The sequence below is a fragment of the Amblyraja radiata genome, chromosome 34 (assembly GCF_010909765.2).
Source record: "Amblyraja radiata isolate CabotCenter1 chromosome 34, sAmbRad1.1.pri, whole genome shotgun sequence".
NCBI classification, from domain to species: domain Eukaryota; kingdom Metazoa; phylum Chordata; class Chondrichthyes; order Rajiformes; family Rajidae; genus Amblyraja; species Amblyraja radiata.
The window spans coordinates 24,403,242-24,427,086 of NC_045989.1; the positions used below are offsets into that span (position 1 = coordinate 24,403,242).

Sequence of the window (23,845 nt, forward strand, 5' to 3'; positions counted from 1 at the left end):
TATTTCTGTCTCACAACTTGTTACCATAGTAATTGTAAATATTTAAACAAACATTACTATTTTCTTTTGAAAGCAATTGACTTGTATCTCATCAATTACCGATGGCTGTAATAGTTCTCAGTAAATCTGTCACTATACTAGACAACAGAAATTCTGGAAAGACCTTCCACCGATCCAAAACAACCATGTGCAGTAGCCCAGTTCCACTGAGAGATTACCCATCTAAAGGTTGAGGCATTTCTCCTCTACATTTTGCACGATTCAATGGGTATTTCCAGACATCTGTTCTTTTTTCAAGTATGGACACATCTGTAAACAATTTAAACAATCCTTTTTTTTTTTTTAAGGAGCATCAGGATTGAATTTCTTTTCACAACAATAAATGTACTCCAAGCAACAAATGTCCAAAGTATTACAGGCACTGGGAATATTTTTCCCTTGGGCAAGTTGCAAGAAGTCCAGGTTATACATTGAATGCTTTAAATACTAAAATCTCGCAATTTAGTCATAGATTCTTATAGCATAAAAAGAGGCCCTTCAGTCTAACATGTCACGTTGGCCAAGATGCTGTTCAAAGCAAGCTCCATTGGCCTGCATTTGGTCCATATCCCTTTAAGCTTTTTCTATCCATGAACATGTCCAAATGTCTTTTAAACTTTGTTGATGTACCCATGCTGCAGCTTCCTCCAGTCTAGCAGCTCATTTCATATACCCTCCACCTGCTATGTGAAAATGTTTTGCTCAGATCATTTAAAAATCTTTCTTTGTTCACTTTAAATCTATGCTCTATAATTTTATAGTCACCTACCCTGGAAAAAGACCTGTAACATCCACATGATCGCCTTTGTGATTCTATTTGCCTCTACAAGATCACACCTTACTACTTTCACTTCAAACATTTGACAAACTACTGACAAAGGGAGCAAATTCTTCAGTCTATCATTATCTTAGAAGGTATAGGCACATCGATGTCCAGCCAATACTCAGATAGCAAAAAATATTCCCTTAGATTTACAGAATTAATGTTCTACAAAGATTTTAAACGTAAAATTCTAATGCATTCAGTTATCATATTGTTATGAAGCTATGTTTTGCATGTTAGAAATGTCCAAGCACACATCAAAAACGCTAATAGACAATAATAAAGTTTCAGAATTTTTGGACAATTGTAACCTTCCAAAACTAGAACTGAAGGAACAAGAGGAACTGGGAGCACAAATTACATCTAAGGAAATAGAAGACACAATAAACTCACTTAAGAATGGAAAAACACTAGGACCAGACGGATTCAGTAATGAATTTTATAAATGTTTTTATGACATAGTTACACCACGTCTACAGAAAATGTATACATACGCTTTTAAAGAACAAATCTTACCTGAAACACTAGCAGAATCAACAATCACATTAATACTTAAAAAAGATAAAGATATAGAAGAACCAGGCTCATATAGAGCTATTGCTTTGTTAAATACGGACCAAAAAATATTAGCGAAAACACTAGCTAGAAGACTAAGTCAATATGTTAGTAAATTAATAAATGAGGATCAAACGGGATTTATGCCTAAGAGACATTCATTTAATAACCTGAGATGTCTGCTTAACATAATGCACTCTCACAAATCTCAAGAACAAGAGTTAGCTATCATTTCATTGGACGCAGAAAAAGCGTTTGATCAAGTAGTATGGGATTATATGATTAAAGTATTGCAAAAATTTCAAATGGGAGAGAACTTCATCGCATGGATAAAATTATTATATAACAAACCCATGGCTAGAATATTAACTAATAATATACTATCTACAAAATTCCAATTAACAAGGGGCAATAGACAAGGATGTTCATTATCACCGCTGTTATTCGCTCTGATAATTGAACCTTTAGCTGAAAAAATTAGAACACACCCGGATATTTACGGTTATACTAAATATTCAAATAACAAAATATCCTTATATGCAGACGATGTATTACTGTATATCACAAAACCCCAAATCAGTATACCAAACATATTAAATCTAATTGAGGACTTTGGATCTTTCTCAGGATACAGAATAAACTGGAACAAAAGTGAAATTATGTCGATAAAACCGAAAGACTCAACACATCTCTTGAAATTCCCCTTTAAAATAGCCACAGAAAAATTTAAATATTTAGGAATTGAAATCACTAGAAACTATCACGCTATGTTTAAAGAAACTAAATAATCTAATCAAATTCTGGAAAACGCTCCCGATGTCTTTAATAGGTCGAATAAATGCTATAAAAATGATCTTTTTACCACAAATCCTATATTTATTTCAATCAATTCCAATATATCTTCCAAAAAAGTTTTTCAAAAAACTAGACTCAGACATTACAAATTTTATATGGGATTATAAATCCCACAGAATACAAAGAGCACACCTTAGTAAATCAAAAGAGATGGGTGGTCTAGCACTCCCTAATTTTATGTACTATAATTGGGCAGTAAATATTAAAAATATGATTCACCTGCTGGACAATTCTGCCCAGCAGGTGGACTGGATTTTAATGGAGAGAGAGGACTGCTCTCCGTGTAATACAGGAGCGACTCTCCTCTCACCAATGAATCTGAATAACAAAAATTATAATAAAAATCCAATGATACATAGCACAATTAGAACTTGGAAACAAATAAAACAGAATCTAAAATTAAGAAATCTATCTCTTTTAATGCCAATAGTCAATAACCCGTCGTTTAAACCTTCAATTATAGATAAATCATTTACACAATAGGAAAGAATGGGAATTAAAACGCTCGGAGACTTGTATGAATTAGGAAAATTATTATCATTTCAACAATTACAACTGAAATATAATTTGAAAAATAATCAATATTTTAAATATCTTCAAATCCGTGACTATCTGAAAAAATACACAAAAGACTATCATAACATGTCCCCAGACTTATTGGATGAAGCCATGAAGACAAAGGCTGAATCAGCAAATCTAATATCATACTTATACAACATTATTTTAAATATAGAAATACCTACAACCGATGGTATTAGAAGAGACTGGGAACAAGAACTAGCTAAAAAGAGAGCTGGGATAAACACTTACTATATGTGCATAAATGCTCGATCAACGTACGACATACTCTAATTCAATATAAAACATTACATAGACTATATTATTCAAAAACTAAAATAAATAAACTTTTCCCCAATGTCTCACCCATTTGTGATAAATGTCAGTCACAAGAAGCTACCATAGCGCACTCTTTTGTTTTTTGTATAAAAATCCAAACATTTTGGAACAAAATATTTGAAATCTTCACAAAATTATTTAAAATAAAACTTGTACCAAAAGCAGAATGGATCATTTTTGGAATATCGGAAGGTAACCCCGAATTAAACGCGTTTCAAAAGAACTTACTTAATTACGGGCTAATAATGGGGAAAAAAGCTTATACTCAAATTTTGGAAAAATGCTCCAATACCAACAATATTGAAGAAGGGTTTCGGCCCGAAACGTCAGAGTCTGAAGAAGGGTTTCGGCCCGAAACGTCGCCTATTTCCTTCGCTCCATAGATGCTGCTGCACCCGCTGAGTTCCTCCAGCAATTTTGTGTACCAACAATATAAATGTGGATTTCAAACATGTTCGAAACACTACACTTGGAAGAGGTGATACTCCTCCTAGCAGGCAAAGCAGACCACTTCCAAAAGACGTGGTCTGCATTTATGGAACTATTACAAGCATACGGTGCAATAGTAATTTAAAATATAAATGGTACCAGGATCTGGTAACGGGGGGTATAAATGTTTTTTTTTTTTTAAAACACGGTTGGTATATCCTTTTTTGCGAGTTTTGTGTTACAATAGGGCGATTGTTTTTCCTTTTTTTTTCTTTTCTTTCTAGGGTCTTATTTCCTTTCTTTACTTCCTTCTCTAACTTCTTCCCTAAGGGGCTTTCTTTTCCCAACACTTTCCTGCACCTTCACAATTCTTGCTCACTTTCCTTACTTCTTTTATTTCAATCTTTTTTAAAGCTCGAAAAACGAAGTGGTACAACAAATGTAATAAGATATATCTGATGTGTATTATTGTAATTTACTGTACTTCTAATAAAAATAAAATCAAAGAAAAAAGAAAAAAAGAAATGTCCAAGCAATAACTTCCTAAAATTATTTTGGAATAGAATACTCTGCTTAGAGCCTTTATTTTATGCTCTGCATGAAAGCATGTATAAGCATACAAGGCAAAACTTTAAAAAAATATTCATATCCAGTTAGATTTTCAAATAATGTTTCCACAGCAAGAACCATTTTTGAGACTGATCTCATACCAATGAAAGGTAGGCGGCGCGACTCTCGTCAGCAGCGGCCTCTGCAGTCCGTCTGCGTTTTTATTATTTTATGTCTATGTTTTTATGTAGTTTTTGTTATTTTTTGTTGAGGTATGTGTGTGGGGGGGGGGGTGGGGGTGGTGTGGGGGGGAGGGGGTAACTTTTAAATCTCTCCCTGCACGGGAGACCCGACCTTTTCTTTGTCGGGTCTCCGTTGTCGTTGGGGCTGCAACGAGGAGCGGCCTCCAACAGGAAGACCGGGGGCTGTGGTGCCGACTACTCACCTCACCGTCGCGGAGCTGGCCGAGTCCAGAGCGGGTGGAGCTGTGGTGGACGCTGCTGCGACCCGACCCCCGGAGATTCGGTGGCTGCAACTGCGGGTTTGGCGGACGGTAACACCGGGAGCCCGCGGGTCCCTGGAGGGAGACCGCTTTTCGGGGCTTCCGCAGCGGCGACTTCTCCCGCCCGAGTTGCGGGGTTGAAGAGCTCCTGGAGCGGGGCCTTACAGCACCGCCCCGCGCGGCTTGGAATGGTGGCGGGTCTCTGCGAGCGCACGCCGGGGGCTCTAACACCAAGACCCGGTGTGCGACCTTGCATCACCCGACGTGGCTTTAATGGCTGCGGGACAATTCGCCATCGCCCGCCGGGGGCTTTGACTTTGACTCTGACATCGGGGGGAAAGTGCAGTGGAGAGAGAAGTTTTTTTGGCCTTCCATCACAGCAATGTGATGGATGTTTATGTAAATTATGTTGTGTCTTGGGTCTATTTGTTTGTAATGTATGGCTGCAGAAACGGCATTTCGTTTGGACCTCAAGGGGTCCAAATGACAATAAATTGAATTGTATTGTATTGTATTGTAAGCTGACAATGTAGCTTGGAATATATTTTCTCCACTTGTGTAGCACAAAGCATATGGTCTACAGAACAAAACTTGTTTTGCTTTTGGGGTACAGATTTGACATCCAAACAAGATAGTATGTTGAACTACAATTTTTTAAACTGAGCAGATATATTTAAATCAAAGCATGTTAGACAGATCAGAAAATAAATCATGAGGGCAGGAGGCAATATAGCAACCACCAATTGTGACTACACTTGGGAAAGAACAAAGTCTGGAATAGTACCAGTACTTGTGGTACAAGAGTAGATACAGCCTTCACTGGATTTCTCAACAACTATCAATCTCTCAACTATTCTACTCGATATAACCCAAAAAACTCCAATCCATGTATTTTTGTGTCTCCTTCTGTGAAGACAATGAAAAGTAACTTATTTTTCCCTGCCGTTTTCATAATCCTCATTATAAAAACTTCCATTTCTGTGCATAAGAGATTCACATTTGCCCCGCTAGTCTTTTACTTTTTCCCCACACGTGTAATATCTTACAATCTTATTTTAATGTTTCCTGCTAATATATTCTCATTTTCTTTTTCCTTTCTTCATTAATTTCCTGGCTATCCTTTGTTGAACTCTTAAATCCACCCATTCCGAAGTCTGACCACTTTTTCTGGCAACTTAAAACACATTCTCCTTTGATTTAAATTTTTAATTCCAACTATTACCGATGGCTGGATCATTTTTCCCCAGTGTGTGTGCCTTAAAGGAAAATATATTTGTTGCAATTGCATTATACGTTAATAACCAATGCTATTTACTGTCATACCCTTTCAATTTTCCAATGTGCCACAGCCTGTGTTCTCCTTATACTTTGTCACAGCCTATGTTCTCCTTATACTTTGCCACAGCCTATGTTCTCCTTAGCCTGCTCCTTACACGGTTCTTCACTATGCTAATCACATATATATTCCAGAAATTCATCCTAAACATTGTTAGTACTAATTTGATTTGCCTAGTCTATATGTAAATAAAAGTCCCTTGTGATTGCACAATTATCCATTACATGCATTATTATTTTCAGGATTTATACCATGTCCTACATCATAACTACTAATCGGAGGCTGATAAACAGCTCTTAATAATGTTCTCTGTCCCCAGCCACTTCACAGCTCCAATTAAATTGATCTTATTCCTGAACCACCTGTTCTATGTCAATCCTCATTGATGATGTTTGCTTTTCCTTTTCAATTGTCTTTCCGAAGTGATAAATATTCTAGAATATTTTGTTTCTCATTCTGGTCATTCAGCTGCCATATTTCTATAATGGCAATTAGATCATATCCATATACGACTATATGTGCTGTAATTTGTCCACTAGAATACTGTGTTGGATAAGTTATTGAGATAGGATGTCTACTGAAGCATTTGAATGCAAAGAAAGCATTTGAGCAACAAATAGCCAGGACTTGTTGCTGATGAAGGTACACAAAAAAGCTGGAGAAACTCAGCAGGTGCAGCAACATCTATGGAGCGAAGGAAACAGGCAACGTTTCGGGCCAAAACCCTTCTTCAGATGAGTTGTCTTCATTCAATGCCCAACTACTAAGTATGATATTGTCGTTTCTGGATCAGTTGATGTCAACTTGTTGCCAAAAGCTGCCCCAATTAGCCTTACAGGACAAGAAAATAACAAGTGATTGGGCTAGAACAAGCTTTACCACAAACATGTGAGGAAAAACTAAAACCAACTAAAGTCAGCTGTCAAGTGCACTGAATGGTCCCAACATTTATAAACATTCAAAGACTAAAAAAAATAATGAATCAAATCAATCATTAAAATATCTAAAATATAAATTAAGAATTGAAAACATGTACGTAAAGACATAACACTTCTTAATACAAGATATAAGTCAACTTCCAACCAGCAAGACTGTCACTAGTACAAGATAAATGAGAGAAAAAGTTAATTAAGATAGTTCAATCAGTTTGCCAACTAGGTATGTTTTAAAAGTTCACAATCTGTAATTATTCCTGATTTTTTTTTAAATTCTGTGCACTTCAGCCAAGACCAGGATCACAATCAGATAAGACAACCTTCCACATTCAAACGTGGCAATCGTGTTTAGTTCCACACATAATGGAGTTTCCTCTTCTTGGAATTCTATCTAAACTTAGCGTTCTCATATGGTCTATTTCCTGTCTTCTCATACAATGGACAATTTGCAGAACAAAAACAATTACATATGAATTCTGATACTTATGGCAAGGTTTCAATATTGTCCTTTGTTTTCATGATCTCATAAATTCTGTGGAGATATTGCATTTGATATCACACACACAGTAATGTCAGGCGATCTCTGTCCACCATGATTTTCATAATCTCAAGCCACTTGTTTTTCCTTTAAATAAACTCAGTTTTATCCAGAGAAGAATGAACAAGAATATTGTCTCATATCTAGAGAGCTGTTATATTCTGATAATTCCCTGTATAGAGCCATACAGGACAGAAACAATCCCTTCAGTTTATCATGCCCATCAAGTCTCAACACTAGTCCCATTTACTAGCATTTGGTCTGTAGCCTATAATGCCTTGGCAATTCAAGTGTTCATTCAGACGTTTCTGAAATGTGAGCGTACCTGCCTCTACCACCTTCCCAGGCAGTACAATCCAAATCATAACACCCTCTGAGGGAAAAATAATCCTCCTCAGATTCCCTTTATAAATATACATTTCACTTTAAACCTACAACCTATCGTCTTAAGCACTTCTGCCACAAGGAAATGTTTCTCATCATCTACCCTTACTCTCATGTTTTGTATATCTATCAGGTCAGATCCTCTCTCAGCCTCCTCTGATTCAAAGGAAACAAACCCAACCTACTAAGTTTCTCCCCATAACTAAAATAAGCCATCCCTGTGTTCATTTGTAAGCTTATCTGTACCACACCATTCTAAAGAACAGGATCTATAAAAATGCAAAGCATTAAAATATAATCCAGAGTATTTTAAACAGTGCAAGGACAATCAAAAATGTTAAATAAGATGTGACGTATTTATTCAACCCCAAATGAAAATTTTAAGCAGCAATGTTGTAAGAAACTTTGCAATTGTTTTTCTGAAAAATAAATGCTTGAGTAGCCTCATTCTTGTTGTTACAAGCTTATGCTCTATTCTGTTTCTGCATGTCAGGTATAGTGCCACTCCTCCCGGCGACTGGTTTGCATGAATAGTTTTTGTTATCAGCACAATTCCCTAGCCAGATTTCTTCTTTAAATAGCAACTGAAAGCACACCCATGGGCTTTTCTTGTCAAACAGATTATACAAAACATCATTCCATCAAAGAGGCTTTTAAAACTAATCAATTAATAGTGTAGATACCATGCCAGAAGTTAGATTGCAACAATTAATATTTTACTGAGATATTTTATTCTGTTAAACTTTTGCTCTTTGTAAAGTGTGCTCATCCTTTACTGAGCCTCTTATTAAAATTAAGTTATTGCACAAAAGGCCCGGCTGATTAAATTGGTGAGCAGCTGAGTCTCAAGATCAAGTAAATCCCAGGTTCCTAACGTGTGCCAAGCCTGATCCCAGCTTGAACAGCAGCAGGGGCCCTATTATTTTCTTCAGGGTCCTGGATAGAGAAACAAAACAGTATAAATATAGGTTTCTTAAATTAACCCATGGTTCCCTCAGCTGCGCTCTCGTCAATGATCTGTTTGTACAGGTGCCAGGTGAGAATAGGATCCATGATTTTTACAACAACAAAAAAAATCACACACAAGATGAGGACATTGCAGGCAAATCCAGTGATTACTGCCAATTCCTCCTTGTTTTTGAAAGAATCGTGGTGAAGCACCACCTTAAATAACCTTGTTATGAAGTGCTGATTGAACGAGATATTCTGCCCCAGTTCTGACGAAACCACAACCATTCAATTCAGGGTGTTGTAGAAAGGGTGGTGGCATTTCTACATTTCAGCTTCACCTTGTACCTGTGAAGAAGGCACAGTTGGTATGGGAGAGGCTGACTGTTAAATGAGTTACTAAGATCTTCCAAATGTTCTGTGTGAAATAGCACTGATTTTCCAAACCTACATACAAAAAATGGTGAAGATAGGTATAAAATGCTGGAGTAACTCAGCCGGACAGGCAGCATCTCTGGAGAAACAGAGAGACTGACTCAATCTGAAGAAAGGTCTTGACCCTAAACGTCACCCATTCCTGCTCGCCGGAGATGTTACTGTCTCGCTGAGTTACTCCAGCATTTTGTGTCTATCTTCAACGTAAACCAGCATCTAAAGTTCCTTCCTATACAAATAATGGCAACTTCCAAACAGGGAATACAACAGCAATTGTGATTTATTTTATCTTCTGTATTGCAGCCACCAAATAAAGACTCAAACACAAAAACTATGTTTTTTCATGAAGGTATCAAAGGTATTTTATTGGTCACATTCACATACACCAAGGTGTAATGAAGTGAAATGCTTTTTGCCATTTTGCAGCACACAAAGAAAGAATACAGACATAACACCAATGAGAGTCTTAAACACAAAGAACATCCCCCCACAATGGCTCCCACCATGAGGGAAGGCACAAAGTCCAGTCCCCAACCCCAGTTCACCCATAGTCGGGCCTATTGAGGCCTCCACAGTTGCCTCTACGGAGGCCCGATGTTCCTGGCCGTTCTCGCCGGGTGGTGGTGCTCCGGCGTCGGGAGAGTCCTCACAGCGGCATGGGAACCCTGGAACGGCCGCCTCCGTACTGGAGGCCGCGGCTTCCGAAGCTGACAAGGCCGCGCCGGTTGGAGCTCCACAACTGGCGATCTCGTCGCGAGATCCCAGGTTCCCGGTGTAAAGTTCAGCGCCGCCGCCCGCAGCTGGCCTCTCCACAGTCCCGCAGCTCCGCGATGTTTTACCCGGCGGTCTCAGCTCACCGGAGCTCCAGCGCGGCGACCCAGGCAAGGCATCGCCCGCTCCACGATAGCGCTCCAGCACTGTGCCGCCGCCGAAGCCGAGGTTCTGGGCGGTCCGCGACAGGAAACGTCGCTCCAGGCCCGCTGGTAGGCCGCGAGGACGGGTCGAAGCTGCAGCCCGGAGAAAAGCTGCCTCTCCGACCAGGTAGAGACCCTGAAAGGCAGTTTCCCCCTCCCCCCCCCCCTCCACACAAAAAAGTCTAGACCTCCAAACAAAACACTTTAACTAACTAAAAATAAAAATAAAACGGTGAAAAGACCGACAACTGCTCGCAGGGCAGCCGTGCACAGGACAGCGCCCCCTAAATGAATCATAAATTAATGAATAAAAAATTGAAGATCTAGTTCTTATGTCAGATGACAAGTCCACATATTGTGGTGGTATTAACATAACAATGAACATGGTCGTTTTTATGAAATTAACGGAAATTTCAGGATTTGCTCAAATTCCAGGCTTTACAGAAAATCCTTCAGCCGATATCAGCATTTCCGAGATAAATTGTTTGCGAGACATCTTACATGAAATCACATTTAATTTATTTATTAATTTCAGAAAACATTATTATTTCATTGTAAAAATAATAAATAATTATGATTGCCATGCAAAGTGTCTCTGATTCTCTTTGGTTTGTGTGAAGGAGGGCATACTTGCTAGTACTGCAGCTCAGAACTTGACCCTGTTCAGCAACTGCACTTGTTATGAATGTCACTACAAACCAATCTTTGCTACAAACATATTCGCAGACCACAGCTTATCTGGAACTCAGTTCATCTCAGAATTTGCAATAATTAAATAAATACTTAATATTTTGAAATCAGCTTTTTTTTTAAATCAGAAAAATAAGAAAAATAAGAAATATTTACAAACTAGCCATTCAGTAAATACCCTGAAAATTGTTTGGTAGGCAAGGCCTGAGTGAAATGATTATGCTAAGCTGTTTATTTAAAAATACATGTGTTATGTTTTATGTGTTATGTGAAAAAGCTGGTCCAGGAACAGTAATTGTCTATGAGCACATTTTATTCTAAATGCCATTATCTCACAAATATGTGGGAATTTGAAATATGCTTTACAAGGTTCATGGTATTTAAGCGCCTACTTCATTGCATACTTTTCAGATATTTAAAACACTGGTAAAATTTCTGCCCTTTTATGCCATTATGTTCAAATGTATGAGATGTTTATGAAACTAGAAGCAAGTTGCACAAAATTTGCTGCTAAGTTTTATAGTTGGAAACCTGCCTGTTTATTTCATAGTCAGCAACCTATTTTTGGCACACCTGTTAGTTTTAAGAAGTTACTTGATTTGCACAGAATGTTACAGAAAAGTCAATGATGGTAACTAATAGCAAAGGTATCCCACTGAAAATGTAATAATTGTAAGTTGCTGTTGACTGATCCCTCTATTCAAAAAGAGAATATAACAGAATTATTAAAGCAAAAGTGGCAGCTATTTGGTCCACACAATCTATGCTAGCTCTTGGTAGAGCAATCCCATTACCCTACTCATTCATGATGAGAGTTCCAGAAAAATAGTGATCCGTTGGAAGAACTCAGCAGGTCAGGCAGAATCTGTGGAAATAAATTGATAGTTGACGATCGGATCGGGACCCTTCATCTGGACCAGTCCTGACCTGCTGAATTCCTCCAGCAGCTCTCCCATTTTTGCACATAGGCAGTTTCATATGTCTTCTTACACTCAAGATCTCTTCAAATGTAGGTAGGTCTAAGTTTTAAATGAAGTCACAGAACAAAATATTTATTCCAGCTCCAACATGAAAATTCAGGTCATCGTGTGCCAATGATTTAACTGTTCAAATTGCAAAACATGCCATGCATGCAGGGGTGAAAAGTAACATGCATTACATAACACAAGTACAAAGGTTGACAGACATACACAAAGTTAGTGGGTTATGCCAAGCAAGTTAAAATCCAACATGATCAATGTTTTATGAATGCTTTTACACACTCCGAGTTTGGATAATCAAAAGTACACTTAAGGGCCTGTCCCACTTAGGCGCCATTTACGCATCATGACGCACGCATTGTGACACGCACGTGATGCTCGCATGGTGCGCATTATGCACGCATGGTGCGTGGTGACGTAGGCAGTGACGCATGGTCGCGCACGGCGCCCCAGGATTTTGGGATGTACAAAATCTTCATCCGCCATCTGCATGACGCGCAAATGACGCCCAAGTGGGACAGGCCCTTTAGTGCCTTCAGCAATATACCAGAGCTTCACTAATTATTCAATTCCTTCCAGGTGCAAGGCAAAGATTTTCTAAAGGTCTACAGCATACATGAACAATGTTGCAGATCAAGATTTTCTGTAAATGTAAATGTAATTCTTTACTGATTTTGTCAGAGAATATACATTTTCTGTGATATCTGCCTAAGACATATGTACAGCAATGAAAGACTACACCCAGAATAGATCTTATTTTATCTTGTAATAACATATCTATACCACCTCATTAATAAGCATATAATATAACAGACAACCACACTTTGATCTTATTTAAAGTAGTAACATTAATGATCTTGAGGCATGTACACTACAGTGCTCGAGGCACAGTTGCACAACTAAAGGGTGCAGAGGATCAACAAGGCAAACTCACTACAGTTGCTTCAGGCAGGCTCTGCTGATTACTGACATCACCTCCAAACACAGAACCAGTACTGGCACAATCCATCCCTTTGTAAACTTTTATAATAAGATTATTTAATAAGCTTTTATAAACTTCCAGGCATTCCCCTTCCATAAATATGAACCAACAGGCTACCCTAGCAAGTGGGGAAATGTAAAAAGATGCAAGGTGAGGGAATTAATGACAACTGCCTTAGTGTATCCTGTGTCAAGTTAATTAGTCTCTGCTATTAATGGTCTGTTATGAAATTCAATGAATGAACATTTGCCAGCAATATATTACCGTCAAATTCATTCATTTTTTGAAGAATGAAGTGAATTCTGTGTGAACTACCAGTACTTAAACTCTAAAATGTGGCAGTATGTTATGAAAACAGATTTTTTTTTAATTCCCAAAAGTGAATTTTTTATTAACTAATAAGAAATGAGTTAACATACTCCAGATTTGCAGAATCAATTGCAACAGACTACAGTCTTTCTTAAACATTTTGTCTACACAGGCCTGAACGTTTTTTTCAAATGGTGTTAATTTGGCTGCCTCAAGCAACATTCTGGCATGCAGAGAACAGACATGGAAGATGTTGAAGGGAGAGCTCAAAATGGATAAGATATCGAAAATCATTGGTTTGATGGATTTATAGGCACTGCATTGTAATAAAATTAAGTGTAATCTCATATGACCAAGATTTTTGAGGATTTCCTTTGTATTAAAACAGAAATTTGGTAAGCATATTTAATCACGGTCATATTTACATCCATTATTAAAATTATTAAATCACTTTTTTTTTTAAATATCACACTTTACTCTTAAAGATGACCAATTCAGCCTTTGGAGCTCTGAGCTATACAAGTTTTGTTGATCAGCTATGTTGTCTTCATTTCTTTTATAAAGTCTTGTCCCTGCCTTTTTAAAAAGTTATCAAAATCATTACATTGTGTACACTGATACATTTGTACAGCTGCAATATATATATATCACTACTCTTCAGATTACAACCACTATTATTAAACACTACAACCTCCAAATAAGCTCTGAACTACATAGATTTGAGGGCCATTGTTTTTGGCTTTGCACTATTACTGTTTGTTCTTTTTTTTTTATATATTGAACTTTTTTGTTGTTTATTATGGTGTTTACAGAGTACTATGTTTACATATTTGTTGTGCTACTGCAAGTTAGAATTTAATTGTTCTGTTTTAGGACAATAAAACATTCTTGACGACTTTTGACAGTAGACACAAAAAGCTGGAGTAACTAAGCTGGACAGGCAGCATCTCTGGAGAAAAGGAATGGGTGAAGGGTCGAGAGAAGGATCAAACCGAAACGTCACCAATTCCTTCTATCCAGAGATGCTGTCTGCCCAGCTGAGTTACTCCAGCTTTTTGTGTCTATGATCGGTGTAAACCAGCATCTGCAGTTCCTCCTACAGACTTGACTTTTGACAGACTCTATGTCAGGAACCTGGTTATATGTAATAAAAGGTCAATAAGTAACTTGCCCTCATTATGATTCTGGTATTTTTTTCACAATGAAATTTAATTAGGCTGCCATTGCCTCTTCATAAGTTGAAAATGTAAGACATTAATCATAATCAATCACATTCAGCAGAATCAATGCGCTACCTTTAAAGTTGTTAAAGATCTTGAGTCAGTGTTTTCCCACAATTCTGAAATCTTCCAGTCACAACTCTTCTTAAATTTGATGCATCCTTCAGCCTTACATCCAAACTCTTGTAACCATCATGTTTATGTCTCTCTTCCTTTCTGGTCACCACTACAATCCATACTTTCAGTCTTGCATGTTTTGGATAACCCTCAGTAAAGGCAATAATCTGCCCGAGTCATGATGTTTGTTTTTTCTCCTCATTTGTCCCCCTCTGGGAGTGAAGGACATGCCCAGACTGCATGTCTTTCAGCTCTGCATTTTGCAACCTCATACTACCAGCCTGCTCAATCTCTCCATTTAGCTCAGACCCTCAACTCCTGGCAACATCCATTAGGTATGTTGCAAAGCCTACCTGAAGCGTCGCTGAAAATCTGTCGCTGCGGGTGTGCGCTATTTTGGCGCCGTTTAGAGGGGGCGGGTTTAAAACGCGATTTTCTCTAGGCTGTTCCAATCGAAGATGTTCAGCCTAGTAAATTATTAACGAAAAATCGCTGAAAGACCCCGTCGCAAAAGCTATTATTAGTTTTAAAGGCCTTGAATAATAGTTATAGTAGTTTAAAAATCAATCTATAAACCCGCGACCACCAGCAACCGCAGGGTCTCATAAAGCAGACAACTGAAGGTAGGCTGTATATTTTTACATTAAAAAGGGCTTCTTAAGATCCCTTTATACAAAGTTTAATATTGCGAGTAGCTCATTTTGGGCCCATTATATCCCGCAGTATTTTTCTGGGCATTTGGGGGCACAAATCTACCGCAATGTGAACGTTCTAAACCAGCGCGTTCCACAGGGACCCACTGGAAAGCTGATTTAAAATGGGCATTTATTTACAGCAATTGAACACTGAATTCCTTCCATTTGGCCTATAAATTAATGTAAATGAGATTTAAAAATCATGTTTTATTGTGAATTATTTGTGAATATTATTTGGACATTTAGGCTATTTAAAAATGTGAATAATTTATTAAGAAATGGATAGATGTTTAGATCTAGTAATTGAAGTCTGAAATTAGCTACAATTAGGTAACTAACTAATTATATGCTTTAATTTCAGGTCATCCAAGTAAGATTATTTTATATTTGTTTCAGAATGCTTCAATCTATGATAACTGAAAATTTCATTCAGTTCTCTTAATTTTTAAGAAAGTTATGGGCTTTTGACTGTTCACGATCACAGCTTTTTTGTTATGTCCATAGAAAATCAATAGGGAACAAGATGTTCAAAAAGGAACTGCAGATGCTGGAATATCGAAGGTACACAAAATTGCTGGGGAAACTCAGCGGGTGCAGCAGCATCTATGGAGCGAAGGAAATAGGCGACGTTTCGGGCCGAAACCCTTCTTCAGACCCCAAGATGCAAGATGCTCATTTCCGAGTATGAAAATGGCCATAACTTTTTAAATACTTGAGATATGAAAGTGAATTAGGTGTCAAATTAAACTTATTTTTATGCTTTATCTGGTGGGATAAATTGCAGACTTGATTTTTAAAATCTCAAAATTTTGTAACATTGCTACATCCATGTATGTCTTCTCTGCACGCTTTCTAACACATAGAGGATGTCTTCAAATCGTTGCAAGGGTGGGAAAGTGTGTTCAAGTTTTCAAGTTTTATCACATGATGAAAACTCTTAACATAGCTAATTGAATGTTGGTCACCACAAAAAAAGCAAATAACCCCCCAAATCATACTTTGTTAGCCAAGTATGTTTTGCAACATACAAGGAATTCGATTTGCCACACAGCCATACCAATAAAAAGCAAAACACACAAAATACACTTTAACAAACATCCACCAGTGATTCCTCCACATTCCTCACTGTGATGGAAGGCGGAAAAAAAGTTCAATCTCTTCCCCTCTTTATTCTCCCGCGGTCGGGGGCCTCGAGCCTTCCGTTGTCGGGGCGATATTGGCTTCGGTAGCCGGTGGTTGGGCCCTCCGTGTTGGGGTGATCAAGCTCCCGCATCGGGAGGATATTAGCTCCCCGATCGCCGGGCGATTGGACCCCGGGTCGGGGCTAGTCGAACCTCCTGCGACTTTGGTGCTTCCCGACATCAGTCTCTACCCGAGACTGCGAGCTCGTCGATGCTGAAATCCGCAGGCCGCATTTGGAGCGTCGATCCCAGGCAAGGGATCGCAGGCTCCAATGGTAAGTCCACAGCGCCGCGGTGGGGCTCAAGTCAGTCTCGAGCAAGGCCTCCAGCTCCATCATTAGGCCACAGAGCAACCGGAGATACGATCCATTAAAACAATCGCATCTCCGGCAAGGTAAGAGATTGCAAAAAGTTTCCCTCGGCCCCTTCCCCCACCCCCCACATAAAACAAACCAGAGAACATTAACAGAAACTTTATAAAGCACACTAAAAATAACAAAAAAGACGAAAAGACAGACAGACCGTTGGCGAGGCTGCCATCGCTGACGGCGCCACCAGGTGGATAAGATTGTTCCAAAATATGTTTTAAAATTAAAAATAGAGTTTTCAATGTGTCTAGATTATTAAGGTTTAGTTAACAGGGTGTAGCAGGGTTAAGTTCCATGAGTAATTCAACCCAAATTTCCACCGACCCTGGTTGTGTGGCAATAAATTATATCTATCTTATATCTATCTATCTATCTATCTATCTAATTCTGTTGAATAAGAACCTGGGCAAGTGCCAGTAAGAATTCAGGTAGAAAGCGGGTCTGCCAGCTTACAGCTACTTCCATGACAGTGGCTGTTTCATAAATCTACTCTAATAAGGGCTGCAGGTTTAACAAAACTGCTGTGAAAATGCAGAAGTGCAGCATTTAATGTTTAATCTATAATACAATGATCCTGGCCTCTGTGAATTTAAAGCAATTCTGGAGCACAATGCCTTAAGATATTGGGGTAGAAGGATGAGGTTAAATGATCCAAAGAGCATAATAGTTTCATACTTTTCATCTGATAGCTAACAATTTAAAATTGTTGGACTCTTCCTCAGTAACTGCAGATATCTGATTTATTTCATTTCCAATGCACGACACCAGGTGGTAATCTCACCTGAAGTCACCCCAAAATATTCAAGTTAGCCTGGGAGGTTGATATCAAGATCAAAGACTTTGCCTACCATTGTAGCCAACAGGAAAGTTGCCAAAAAAGATGGGCCTAAAAATTCTGGTACACCCACATGGTATGGGTGTGTCTAGCCAATGGTTATTTCCGTCATAAATCTGCCATCGCAAGCTTCTGTACGGCCCATGGCTCAAGGCATCATCGGTATTTAAAAGGAATGTAATATTTGCTATTGTTCAAAGTGTGCAAACCAGTCTCAAAGGACCCAGTGTGACCCTGGGTGGGAAGGGAGGGAGTGAGGGCCAATGACCAGAGGTCCAACTGCAGCCATGGGATGTTTTGCTCAACAGATTAAGTGACTGAGGGAGGGAATGATTGTGAAAGGAATTTTACAAGCCAGATCCAGGGCCAGGAGGGAGTCATTGTGGTGTCAGTTGAGTTTAGATGTGGATGTGGATCTGAAAATAAGATCGTAACTTGTAAATGAAGGATCAGCAATGTGTGCGTGGAGTGATAGAGAAGAATAAGAGCAACAAATCTATGCTTATCATCTGGGTCAGGATCCAGAATAGGATTCGGGTCAGCAATGCTGAGGAAAAAGGGATAACAATAAAAATTCCAAGAATCAATTGAGAGAAACAGAGCTATCACTTCAGGTTAATGATTTTCATCAGAAAGAAGTTGCTCATCGGAGACTGGTCCCAGTTCAGCAATGTAGAAACAAAAAACTGCAGATGCTGGTTAATACACAAAAGGACACAAAGTGCTGACGTAACTCAGCAGGTCAGGCAGCATCACCGGATAACATGGATAGGTGACATTTCGGGTCGAGACCCTACTTCAGACTTCAGCCTTTTTCTATGGGAAGGTGTCCTCGCCAGTTTGACGGATGTTGACCTGAAACGTCACCTACCCATGTTCTCCGGAGATGCTGCCTTCCCGCTGAGTTACTCCAGCACTCAGTGAAACGTCACCCATCCATGTTCTCCAGAGATGCTGCCTTACCCGCTGAGTTACTCCAGCACTCAGTGAAACGTCACCTATCCATGTTCTCCAGAGATGCTGCCTGACTCGCTGAGTTACCCCAGAACTTTGTGTCCCAGGCAAGCATTGTGTATGAAGGCTTATTTGTGTCATGAGTACACACAATGAACACTCCCAGGAAAACTTTCCTCCACAATGCTTCAAAATGTTTGTTAGTTTTGGTCATGATAACATCCCATCAGTGACCGACATGAAAGTGCAATAATGACGAAGGGAAATGGGGCAACCTACTAATATATGTGCAAAACTGATTAGAAGGTTGGAGATACAATGTAGACATTAAAGCTTTGTATTTCAATTGACAGAATATCTTCTGACAATTGGCCCTAGAGCTACAGCTGGTGAAAGATTCGAGATCAAGCTGCAATGCCTACATTTAGTTTAAGCTCATTCTGGAGGCAAATGGTAAACAGAAATTTGAAATGGTTTCCTCTCATCTCACAAACACACACAAGCAAACAAAAAAAACACTCAAGGCACAATCAATTAAAGATTTCTAAACTCTCGTTGATATTTGTTGTTAGTTAAAGAAGAAAGACAGATAGATGGAGTTCAGGTACAGGTTAACTAGTTATTTTGATGGTTTACATATTGAATATTCTTTGACTATAATCATAAATTTAAATAAAGTTAATATCTAACTTGGCAAACTGACCAAATGCAAATTAATTATATTCCTACTAAGAGTAATTTCCAAAATATGTTTATAAACGTATTTTTCTACTCTGTGGTTATCTAACAGGACAGGGATTATTCTGCCACAAGTCTATCAGCCGCAATGACAATTTTGCATAAAGCGGTGAGGTAAAAGAAATGAAGTGTTCAACATACATCGATTCAGATTGAATTTCACCAATAGGAATTTTTATTTTCTCATCTGAACTCACTTTATTCCTAATGCTGCTATCTCTACTTGATTTCTTACGCACTACAATAACTTATTTATACCTCCTCTCAGAACCATTCTAATTTCTGACCATCAGACTTGTTACATGTACAGCATTGACTAGATTAATACCCTTGGCATCAAAATCAACTAACCAAAATCTCAGCTGCTTTCTTAATTCAGAATTATATTTTAAATCATAGAGCACTGAAATGAAAATATGATTTGGAAAAGTTCTCCAATGCCCTGTGCAGCTTTTCTTTCTCAGCCAACATCATCAAACGCAAATTATCTGGTTACCCATTTGTAAAATATTTGTGGTGCAAACTGGCAGCTGAATTTGCCTATTGTAAAAACACACAATTCAAAGTAATTAATTCCGTGTTGATGGTTTGGGATGCCCGTCATGATAGGTCTTACATTACATCATGCTGATATTATGTACAAACAGAATTAAATGTGCAGCTTTCCCATCAGAAAATTCACCAAAATTAGCGCATTTAAAAAGCTGAAGAGTTAACTGAAGAAAATACTTAAAGATGGTACTTACTCCCTGTTTTCCTTGAAAGCAGATGACAGGTTGATTTGGTAAGGAAGCCTAGGAAAGAAAGTAACTTTTAGTTTTAAAGAATCCAAGTTTTTAAAAGAGTTGTACAACATGGAAGGAGAACCTTCCGTCAACTTTCCCCAAAATGATAGGTTAAATTAATCTTTGTAGGTTTGAATACATTTTTAATTCATTTACAAGTGTAGAATTTGCTGACAATAGCTGCATTTACTGCTAATCGACGTAGCTTTACTAATCATTGTTTCAAAAATAATTATAATTGTTTACACTCCTAGTTTTATTTTAACTTTGGATACGTAACTATTGTGAGGAATTATCTGGAAACATTTTGTCAATTCCTTGTATAATTCTCAAAACAAATCATTTAGAAAATGATTTTGTCTCCTCTACTTCGTTTCCACATAATATATTAAACTACTAAAATAAATGAATATACACCATGTTTTAAAATAACATGTATTACCAAAATTGCTCAATTCACTGTTGTCTTACACAAGATTAATAAAACCATAATCAACGAGTGTGAAGCTCAACAATTACAATGTTTCAAAATGCTATCAGAATTGCACACAGCCATGGATAATGTCTAAGGCAAGACTGAAATAGATGGGTCATAGTGGCATTTATGTTAAATGCTTTCTGTACGTATGTACTAGAAAACATACTTCAATGGTTCAGAGTTTATGGATGGAATATTAAATCAAGGTTCTACCTGCCTGTTAAATTCTTGGTCAACATTCCTATCTCAATTCACATCATAAAAAGATTCAACTTTCATTCATCTCACAGCAATCTGGATGCCCTATATCTTACCGACTTCCAAAATAAATGCTTATTCCTGTGAAATGCTTAAGATATTTTGTTAGAAAAATATTAAATTCCTATTCTAAATTCCATTTTTAATGTGCAGAACAGATTACTTATTTAATGGACAGTATGTATTTCACTCCCAGACCAATGCAAGGAAAACTAAAACTTATTAATAAACGAAAATATTTTTCTGTAATCTCAAAGTCCATTGGGCAACTTCACCACCACAAAATGTAGAATTAATTTTCGTCTCCTCTATTTAAAGATTATCACAACGGAAATCTGAAAAATATAATTTGAGCCCTTAGCTGCAAAACACATCCAAACTAAATATTTCAATATAAACTCTCTTAGATCCTTTGCGCGTGCCATTTGTTACGAGTACCCAATATTCTGAACTTCCCATGTGTATAGCTATGATTGATTACAGTGTAAGCTAATCTGAAGAACTGTTTCCATTTTACTGAGGCAAAATTCACGAGCAAACATCAAGCAAATCATTTTAACGGCTAAAAGCAGAGTGCAACAAGGCAACTGTATTTCTGAGTGAAATCCTGCATAATGCACAATTAGACCTATTTCAGGTCAAATAGCATATGAAACTCCAAATGTTTCTCTACCTACGATTTTGGCCAACAACCAACAGCAAATAGTGTAACAAGTCTTCACTGACGCTCAGAGTAATTTTATTACACAACATAAATATTGAGCCACAAAATTTAGTTTATACAGCAACAATTAAAATTCACCTCAGAATTTGTGTACTAGAAAATGAAAAACAAAGCCTGGATTACTGCCATTTGATCTTTTGATCTGTAATAACTGATTTACTAAACAAAATAGAAGTCTAAAAACAAACACAGAATCAGATTTATTTACGATGTTCCTCCAGTTGAATAGCCAATTTACCTTCAGTCTCTACTTAAATATGCCATGGAATTAGGATTGTAAACAAAAGGGCAATTTTCTCAGATAACAATAGTTGCTAAAAATTTACATAAATATTGAGAATGCAGGCGAGTTCAATATTTAAGTACTTAAGAGTTAAAATTGGAGCCAAGTGAAAATTCATAACCACATCACAGATTCCGACTACTAAATGAACCATTTTACCAAAAACAAATGTCCTAATTTTTTTCTTTCATTCCGTTTGATTCATTAGAAACTGTGAACTTCTTTAACTCAAAATAAGCAAACTTTTGGTTTGGAGGAGAGGATAGAGAAGTTCGAAAGCATCAACTAAACATTCTGTTTACCAACATTTTCAAACAGTGGGTGAATCTGGCAGTCTTTCTCAAGTCAAGTCAAGTTTATTCGTCACATACACATACGAGATGTGCAGTGAAATGAAAAGTAAAGTATTCTATACTGAAACCTGCTTTATCCCAATTTGTGGCACAACTCCTGAAGTTTTAGGTGTGCAAGGTGTATTATCCTGGTGAAAAGATTTCACGGTGAAAGTTTTATTTCATTGGCAGAAATAATTAAAGATAATTGAGCCAGCCAATTATATCCTAGTTTTTTTAATGCAAGCACAATTTTCACATCAACACAGATTTGTGCTCTGAATAAAAACCAGAATCAACATGAAATCAATGGTAAATAAAAACAGAAAACACTAACTCAGTGGGTCAGGCAGTATCTTTTTCCATCAATGCCACCGAGCCAGCCAAAGTGCAGCGTTGCTACAAAAATACCCTTTAAAAAAAAATCAAGACCTATTTATATGGCACACTTATTTTTGTGTACTCTTTATGCTGTTGTCCTGAAAGTAATGCTCCCTTAACTGCACCGCACCATCGTTCTAAAATTACTGTGCTCCATGTCCGAATCACAATGGTAAAGAGCAGATATCAATGGTAATTAGCACAATGATAAATATCAGAGGGACATTGCTCAAAAAAAAGGGAAGTATGTTTGGCTCAATGTTCTCAGCTTACATGCCTGTATATTTCCAATATAGATGGATTTTTTCCATTTAAATTGCTCTTTTTCCTTGAGAGCAACAGCAGTCTTGTTCAAGAAACCATGAAGGAGATGAATTGAATCACTTTTGAATGTGTTCCTAACTATCTCTGGATAATCTATCAATGGTCTTTACCAGCTGAAGCAAATGATAACTCTGTTACAGTTTAAAAGCACAGCCAAGGAAATCTCACAAAGGGGAGCCGTTACGAACAAATAGAAAATTCCAATTACAATGTAAATGACGGCACTTTAGGTAGTATTGTGAAAGCTTAATGTTTAAATTAAACATTAAATCATTTGAAAACATAATCGTAAAATTGTCAGATAGATCTTTTAACAAACATGGACTTGAACAAAACATATGTAATTCTACAGATGTTTAGGATTGATGATCAATATCAGCGGTCTTTTGGACACATGTGAATTGATTAGGGAAGGCAGAATTTGTTTGTTAAAGATAAACTTAAATAATGAGAATTTTTTTGTTGAGATAACCACGAGGAAAATCCAGTTGATGTTCTACACATGTATTTCACCCAAGTGTCACATCAATACAAAGCACGGTGGCAATATGGATAAAAGTTTTTCCTCTCTAACCGTAAAGCTATGTGCTCTTCGGTGTTTTATCTTTCCACATGGCAAAAAGGCTCTAACTGTCCACACTATCTCTGCCTCTTATGATTTCATAAATTTCCATCAGGTCTGTCCTCATTCCTCCAACACTCCAGAAAGCCTCCACATCATTCCTGTAATGGGGTGACCAAAACGGGCACATTATACTCCAAATGTGGCCTCACCAAAGTTTTATAAAGCTGAAATATGTCTTTCTGACTCTTAAACTCAAAGTCTCGAATGATGCGCAGCTAAATACTTAAGCAATTTCAAAGTATCTATATTTCCTATCCTTTAACCGAAACCCATCTCCTCTAGTCACAGCCACCTCCACAAAGTTGAAAGGTTTCTCACCATCTGCTCAATCCATGCCCCTCAATTTTCTACACCTCAATCCGAGCTCCCCCAGGCTTCTCCACTCCACAGAAAAAAAACAGACCACCTATGTTTTCCTCACAGTTGAAACACTTCACCCCAGGTAGC

At 37.8% G+C, this 23,845-nt stretch overlaps 1 protein-coding gene across 3 annotated transcripts in view; it reads right to left on the minus strand.

The window, feature by feature from the left end:
• ell3 (elongation factor for RNA polymerase II 3) overlaps window positions 1-23,845 on the minus strand; it is a 60,964-nt gene that overhangs the window by 32,854 nt on the left and 4,265 nt on the right. For all 3 annotated transcript variants that reach the window (XM_033050685.1, XM_033050683.1, XM_033050684.1), the window contains exon 2: window positions 19,955-20,002. In XM_033050685.1, the coding sequence (XP_032906576.1) occupies window positions 19,955-20,002 (48 nt within the window). The remainder of the gene's footprint in view (window positions 1-19,954; window positions 20,003-23,845) is intronic.